This window comes from Trachymyrmex cornetzi, unplaced genomic scaffold, assembly GCF_001594075.2.
Source record: "Trachymyrmex cornetzi isolate Tcor2-1 unplaced genomic scaffold, Tcor1.1 scaffold73, whole genome shotgun sequence".
In the NCBI taxonomy this organism is placed as follows: Eukaryota; Metazoa; Arthropoda; class Insecta; order Hymenoptera; family Formicidae; genus Trachymyrmex; species Trachymyrmex cornetzi.
In genome coordinates this window covers 1,498,415-1,506,861 of record NW_017300059.1, presented here as the reverse complement: position 1 = coordinate 1,506,861, position 8,447 = coordinate 1,498,415, and the positions used below count along the sequence as shown (strand labels likewise).

The 8,447-nt window shown below is 39.4% G+C and overlaps 1 protein-coding gene across 1 annotated transcript in view; it reads left to right on the top strand.

The window, feature by feature from the left end:
* Window positions 1-48: 48 nt before the first annotated feature.
* The window catches only part of Sidpn (bHLH protein similar to Deadpan), a 25,661-nt gene continuing 17,262 nt past the window's right edge, over window positions 49-8,447 (top strand). The window contains exon 1 of the mRNA XM_018518027.1: window positions 49-1,298. Within this exon, the coding sequence (XP_018373529.1) occupies window positions 1,134-1,298 (165 nt within the window). The 5' untranslated portion in view covers window positions 49-1,133. The remainder of the gene's footprint in view (window positions 1,299-8,447) is intronic.

The following is an 8,447-nucleotide window of genomic DNA, read 5'->3' as shown; positions in this document are numbered from 1 at the left end:
CCCCCCGTCGTTCCTCCCGGCCGTCGCTTACCCATAGCCGACGCGCGGCCTCGGCGCGCCAAGTTCGCCGCGTACAGCCGCCAGCTACCGCTCGCCTCCTCACAGTCCGTCACCGTCGCTCGTCGTGCGAGCACACGCGGACGTTTCCGCAGTCAGACTGCACGCGCTGCGTGTGTTTTTGTCGTCGTATCGTTGACACCCTGACGGATTGAGATCAGCCCCTGGGTGCTGGTAGTAGTATGCACGAGGGTGAATTCCCACGTTGCACTTCCGATCCATCACTCGTTAATTTCCGCGGTTCAGGAAATTAAAGAAAAAAAATTCGATTTTTTTTTTCGTATTGCAGAAAGGACCTTTTTTTTCGAGGAAGATCGAGTGATTCGCGACTCGATTGCGATCTCGACTTTTGACAAAAAGGCGCTGTTTTCAGTGTCAAAGATTCAGTGAAAGCGGGACGTTACTCGTCTATCGCGTGAGAAACTTGTGAACGAGTGCACGTCGATTGTTTATCGACTATTAACTGTACTGTGGGACAGTTGTTGAAAGAGGTGAGAAGTTTGACGAGAATCAGCAGGAGCGAACGTGCTACGACAGCCGTTTCGCCCCGTGAGTGACAAGTGGTCGGCGACGCGTGGTTAACCACGTGGCGCGGTGTATGCGCCGGTGTACAACAGTCGCTCGGGTGGCGCGTGAACTTTCGCGGGACTCTCTTTCCTTTCCGAACGAACGCGCGCGTGTGTATGTGTGTGCTAAACTATCACGCGTGCACACGACGACAGGCAAGTGACAGGTAGTAGTCGTCGGTCGTTGGTCTACGCGAGCGAATGGAACGCTTTGCGGCTTACATCAAACGTTTTCGCTCTTTAGCCTGAGAAAGTTAACGATCGACCTTCGCCCATCGGTCTCTCTTTCTCGAAACGGTCGAGAGCATGGTGCAACAGTGATTAGTCCGTCGTATATCATCGTCGGTGGCCAACACAGCAGTTGTAAAGGGAAGAGCGCGGGGTCCAGTGGTGGGTAGTCTGGTCTCGCCGTCGCAGGCCGCCGCGAGATGCTGAGAGCCTCAGCCGTCCAGTCCAGCCAATCACGTAGGGTGCTGCGATCTGTGCCGAGGGCCGTCGCGGCCTGCTAAGATGACCGCGCGTTTACACTCGCTGAGGCACCAGGAGAAGAAATCAGCCGGCAACAGCCACAGGCAGCACCACCAGCATCAGCAGGCCGTGCATCAGGGTCCGAGCCCGGCACCGAGCCCCAGCCCCAGCCTCAGCCCGAGCCCGAAACATTCGGACGGTCGAAGAGTGAGTACAAGCAGCACGTATTTCAAACTTCATCAGTTTCAATCTTTCACTCGGAAACCGAAGAATGAAGTTTTTTTTTTTTCATAACTCTCCGGAGTTTGACACCAATCTGTAACTCGATTACTGATGTTTGTAAGACCATTTAATAATTTGTGTTAACCAATAGGCGTTATTTAATTTAAAAAAATAAAAAAGATCTTTTACTTAATCTCAGAAATACTAAATATATTTTAATAAAGGTAATCCAAATTTGTAACATAAAGTTGAATTTTTTGACAAAGAGATTTACAGCGAGTGGGTTCAATAATACATCGTCAACTTCGGAGAGTTAAGAGAGGATATCGGTTTTTATGCAGTTTTATGCGAGGTATCAGCGGTACATTAACGTTCCTAAAATATTAATCAAGGGAAATGTACGACGTGCGAGAGTGAAGTTTAAAAATTGCAGCGCAAGCGCGAACATACGGATTTAATTCGAGATTTTAAGAATGAAAGGAAAAAGGTACTTAGATATGACTCGACCGTGTGGGAATGCGATATCCTCATCCCTTGCAGTGCACTCCGATTATGCGTGTCAAAACGCAACTCACTCTACCTCCCAATTTACCTTCTGCGCACTTAATCTGCGATTGTAAGTCCAGTGGCGCGAACCCGATACTGGACACGTGCGTCGTTTACACAACGCTCGCCACCCAATCTCTACGTGAGAATTCGCTGATTTGACAGATGAACCTTCAAGTATATGGAAAACGTGACAGTATGATACCTGTGTAAACTACAATCTACAATGAGATTTCAAACTTTGAGCTTTAATTCGTAAGAAACCATTCACAGAAATGCGAGGGGAATAATCGATTATGATTTGTTAATTTCTAAGCTCAAGTTTTATGCTTTAAAATCTCATTATAGGCACCACTTTAGATAAACACGAAAATGCGTTGCTGCGAAAAATATTTCTGATAAAGATAACTTTCCTCGATGATACAAAATTAACTTTCCTTCTGTCACGATAGAGTTCTCTCAATTTTAATTTTCTTTACTGAATTGTATCAAAATACTTTTTTATTACTAATATATTGACTTTTATTGATTTAAAATATTTCTAACTTTGGCTGTGGAATAAAGTTTTATTTTTATCTGTATTTTTAGAACGCGGTATTTTCATAAAAAATGTCTGATTACATTTAATACATCATTTTTGTATCACAAATACTGTTTTATTACGATGACATTATTTTAAGATTAATCATAAATCATCGAGATTACATTTCCAAGATTTTACTTGTACTTTCGAACTGTGAAAAATGTAAAGGAAGAGATAACATTGCCAGTCGCGACGTTCAGCGTGACTCTAGGAAAAGTTGGTGATTAAAAACTTGTGGTAAAAAGGAGCGCCAGCTCGACATTACTTCTGACCCTGCATCCTCTCTGTAATCTCTGCGAAGTGGGTCAGTGCCGGTCAACGCGGCAGATTCAGCGAGATCGCGGATTTCGAAGGTCCGACCTTCGCTCGTTTCCGGATCGTTAAAAAAAAATGCACGGCGGCGATAGATACGCTACACAGGGGCATAAAACGGATATCGCTCTCCACGTGGACGCGCCGTTAAAATCGCAACGAAACGCGGTACATACACGAACCGTTGAGCCATTAAGCGGCGAGATACGCGTGCCGATAGGCGAGATTGAAATACACCGTGAGGAAAGATAAAATTCGATACGTTAGAACTGATCTCGTATCGTCGTCACGCATATGCCCACAGTTCCACCAATGTAGATTAATTTTTACCTTGTTTCAACCTATTCTTTAGCTTTTTCTTAACTTTACTATCTATCTTGTAATCTGTCTCTCTTGATTTGAACGAAACGAAATTTTCAATCTCAAATTTCACCCTCCCTTTTTTTACTCATTTCAATTTTTATTAAATAAAGGTTTTAACATTTGAGTTTAAAAACTATTCAGTAATAATAGAAATGTGTTCAAAAGTAATTTTATTTTTAAAGCTTAGAACTAAAGAACAGTAACTTTGCCTAGACTTAGATCGCAGTCGGAAAGAATAAAAATAAGGTTTGCAAATGAAAAGTTAAGAATCGGAAAAAGATTAAGAGTAAGTTGAACCGAGATTAAAGTTAATCTACATTGGTAGAAACGGGCATTAGTGGTATAATTCTTTGTATAATTAATTAAGTTGTTTACGTCAAGATGACAATTCTAAAAGAGGCAATCATTCCTTCAATTTTTCCGAATTATGACTTGAATTTTCATTTTTTTATTAACTTGTGGTTTAGACTTAATCTCAGTTAACTTGATGTAAAAATTGTACTTTTCTAGCTATAATTATTAACTGATGATTTTTTTAATGGTAACTTTAATCGGGCAAGATTTTTCATTTCCTAGAGTGAACTTACAGTTTAGATTTAACCTCATTTAACTTGACGATGACATAAAAATTGTGTTTATCTTAACTATTATGATTAATCACTAAACTTTCAAAGTTACTATGGATCAGTTTAGTGATTGTCAGCTAGAAAGATACAATTTTTATGTTATCATCAGGGTCTGACCACAGATTGACCCACAAATGAAAAACCGAGTAACGAAACCGTAGGGTTATTCAGAGCACGTGACAAGTGCATTTCCTTTACTTCTCCTTGCGGTGCATCAAAAACGCAGCAGGTCGCAAGGGCATGTCGCGGCACGAACACTGCGTGTCGGAGCCTTGTGACGCCAATTTGCGGTAATTGGACGTATTTACGAGCAGTTATCATATAGATCGTCCGGACGCCCCCGCCCGCGCGGTCGGCGTCGCTCAAAAAGCTGTAATCCAATTAATTCGTCGGTTAAAATTCAAACGTGGAGGGATCTAAAGATGCCGCTGTACTGTACACTAGAATTTGCCATCTATAACTACAACGTGATATTTGAATGATTTTTTTCTCGCGCCCTTTTTCCAAATTGCGCGAAATAATCACGAAATTACTCGATAAATATAATTAAAGTTGAAGATTAACACGCGGATTCGACCTCGCGTGACGCGCAAAGACGCTCGTTTCGCGAAGTTTTGAGTACCGAGAGTACTCGCGCGTGATCTCCGCGGTGCACGCGTGCGTCAAACGCGGCATGGGTGCCCTTTTAAGGTGATCCACGTTGCGTGCGAGAGTACGTTCGCTCGAGTGCGCCTCGAGCGCGAGCGGCGGTCTTCTTATTAGGAAAGTTTCCGCAGTGACGAAAGGACGTAACTTCGTGCACTCGTCTTTATTAGCGGAGTGGATTCGCAGCAAGAGACACGTGCAGATGTACTTAATAGTGCAGGAATGTTAGATAAAAAGTTTTAAATTTTCAGTGAAATTTTTAGAATTTTTTGTTTGTTTTTCAAATATAAAAAGAGATGTAAGGAGAAGTAAGACGTATACGTAGATATTAATAAATCATAGTTGTGGTTTATGCACTTGGAGAAGTGTTTTTTATATGTGGCTCTTACAAAAACTCTTTAATTAACAAATTTTGATTAGAACAACAAAATTTCTGAATTAAAAAGTAAGAAAGTTTTTGTAAATTAAGTGAGTTAAACATTTTGTTGTAATCAAAATTTGATTATTCTATGATGTGGGTGTTATCAAGTGTAGGCGTATTTGTTTGTTAATTTTCGCCTACGAAATATACTTTGCATCCTCGTTAATTAACGAATCATCTGGTCTCCTACACGCTCTTAATCCGTTTCATCTTCGCTTCATACAAAACAATATATAGTAAAAATTACATGATCTCCGCAATATGAATTTTAACTATCTCATCAGTAATAGAGAAAACGAAATAAATTTTTTACTGTTTCGGATTATTACTAAAATCTGAAAAAATGCTGATACACTTGTCTCTCTCAAAGTTTTAACGAGTTTTTACTATCATAAAAGTTGAATTATATTGTATTTTTTGTAGATTTATAAATGTATGTACCAAAACCCACAATTAAAATATTGATGATGTCTTTCAAGATCTCAATTGCCGTCGGTTAAACATTAACTTGCTGTTCTATCGCACCTTGTTTTCGTTTGTCTTCTTTTTCATGTTGAAGACGCAATTTTCCTTCATGTAGTCTGGTAAACAACTAAAAGAAGCAAAATAATTAATCTCACGTATAGTGATGTTATGAATGAAAATATAAAAAATCCACCAACACTTTGAAATTTTGTCTAATCAGACTATTATAAGATACTATTTAAAGATATTTATAAATCAGACGTTTAAAGATCGAAGTTGAACGATTAAATAATAAAACGTAAAAGAATTTCTCACTCTTGCCTGAAAACCTCCTTTATCTCTTCTTGCGATAAGAAATTCGAATTTTTATTATGTCGTTTATTATTATCGCGAGATCGGATGGCTAAAGGAATTCCAAAAAAGCGTCGTTGATCTAGTGAGGATGATGAAACCTCACAGGATTTCGAAACTGGTGAAAGAGAAGAAGGGGGGAAAAAGAGGAAAATAACGAAAGAGATAGGTGGGAGATGCAGTGGACGCCGGTCGTCGTCGGGCGACGGTTTAATTGACGGCACTTAATGGATTGTCGTTATGCCCGGCTTAATTACCTGTCGCTCGTTGCCGCTAGTTCGCGCATTTTAATCGATTTATCATACGCGAGACGAAGGCGACGACGTGCTCGAATATGAAAATGCAATGGACGGACATGCGATATCACATCTTTAAACGGAAGCGATTTTAGCAACCGAATTTTTTAAAAATTAACTTTCACCACACTTTTTTTACACAGGAAGAACGATTTTGCTAAAGTACTTAAAAATTTAGCTAAATATAAATCTGAAAATAATTTTCTTGGATCATCAAAATAATCATATAAACTCAACAGAATTGCCGCAAAACAGGAAATCAAGAATATCAGGAAAGCATCAAAGAAAAATTTTTGAAAATTTTTCTGGAAAATTGAAGTTCTTGGCTTTACAGAAGATTATGCGTATATCACATCTACCAATGTTAGAATAGATACAACTTAACAATTAAATGTAAGCAGTGTCAGCAATTAACATTAATAGTAATAATTTACATCAAAAAGTTACATTGTATCCTTTCAATAAAATATTTGATTTCTAAATCAAGACAAAAATACAAAAAAATTTCAAAATATTATTGAAAGCATTAGGAAAAATCATGAAATTCAGTCTGAAAACCGGGGAAAAGTTTTGGAATTTTAGGACGAGGAATTTGTGGTAACTCTGCTCAAGCGTGATGAACAATGTTGCAAAAAATTTTGACATTTTTTATGAAGCAATCATCTTGTGCGTTCTACATAATTATTTTGACGGTCCAAACAAAATTATTTTTAGATCTATACGTAGCTAATTTTTTAGATACTTCAACGAAACCATTCTTTTCTAGTAAAAACTGATTCAAAGCAGTAAATTAAATCTTGACGTTTTTTTATGAAGCATCTGTTCAGTAAACTTTGACAGTAACTAACAGTGATATCATTGTTACAATTTTCTACTCAACAATGGAACTGTTACGTGTATTACATTTGTATTGTTGAATAGAAAAATATAATATTGATATAATGTTACTGTTAGTGTTTACCGGACATGTATCTGTAGAAAGAAAAATAAATGTAGATTTATTTTTTTAAATACGAGCGCTATTAAGTTTAAACGTCGGTCAACTTCGATACTTTCTGGCGACATTGCGATTGGCACAAATTTTTCTCGTTAAGGATGACGTTTCTCGCGTGTTACATATGAAAATAATTTACGGATAATAGGTGTTTATATGAAGATTTACTTCTGTATATCGTACTTTTTTAGCTTTGATATACACTTGAATGTACCGAAAAAAATGACCGTGACCGACTCACTATTAGCGATGACTGTTGTTAAAACAGTCTGGCTGGAAAAAAAAATTCCAGCGGTCGCGAGGTGGTTTGCACGTCGATGCTGATTTACAATGCCGTCGCCGTACGTGACGCGAAGTCGCAAACAACGAGAATGTGATTTATCGCGCGTAACGCGCTAATCGGCGGCACTGTCAAAGTCACGCCGTCACGCCGCTGCGCCGCTCACAGTCTGTCCCCTTTATCTCCCTTCTCTTTTTTCGCGCCTATCTTTCTAAGTCACGCCAGCTGGAAAGAGCGTCACGACGCTCGCGGAATTATCTCGGGGAATACAATTTTTCGGCAGCTATCGGAAAACGCGGTGGAATTGAAGTCTCGTGGAAGTAGTCTTCCTCTTCGAAAGACAAGTAGCAATTACGGATGTATTTTAATAAAATGAAAAAATTGTGAAAGTTTATCTGTATTATGTATTTGGAAGTAATACAAAAAGTTTGGTGGCAATTTAGAATCTAGATAAAAAATTATTTCAATAAGTAGACATGTTTTTAAAAAACAATTCAAATAAAATGAGAAAATTTTTATTTAGAAATACATAAATTATAAAATTGTATTGTGTTAAATATAAATATTTTTTTATCTACCATTCATTTTTATATAGAAAGTATGTTTCCAATTTTAGTCACTTTATACAGAGATTATACATCTGATACATCTTTGAACATTCGAAAAGAAAATTGTCAGATAAAACAAAAGACACAATTTCACGTGACTAAATAAATCACGCTCTTTCGAGCAATTAAAAATATCAATACTTAATTAACAAAAATTTAACGAAAGAAAATCGCGAGACTCTTCTTCAAGTACCATCGATAGACGATACGGACGATACTGTTGCATTATCCGCCGAAAGCGTCGTCAGCTTTCGTTCGAGGAACGGAATCAAAGCGAAAGGAAAAGGAAGGGAGAACAAATGGTCCACGACTAACCCAGTTTCAGCCTCCGAATCGCCGAGACGTAATTTAAACGCCTCTATTACAAAATTCCTCTCCCGCAGGCAACGCATCTGTATTCAGTACACACACACACACACACAAATGCACGCAGCGCACACACGCAAGAGAGAAGAGCGAGAGCGAGGCCCACGCGAGAAGTCCATCGTCAACAGACGAGACGCGCGTGAGCGTCTCGCCCTCCCTCCACCGCGCTGCCCCTCGCCCCCCTCCCTCCACCCCGCGTCCCCGCCCGCCCTTCATGCGCGCCTCTCGTAATAATAGAAGGACGCGACGGAGCAAGAGTGCCGCGCCGGTTGGCGGCG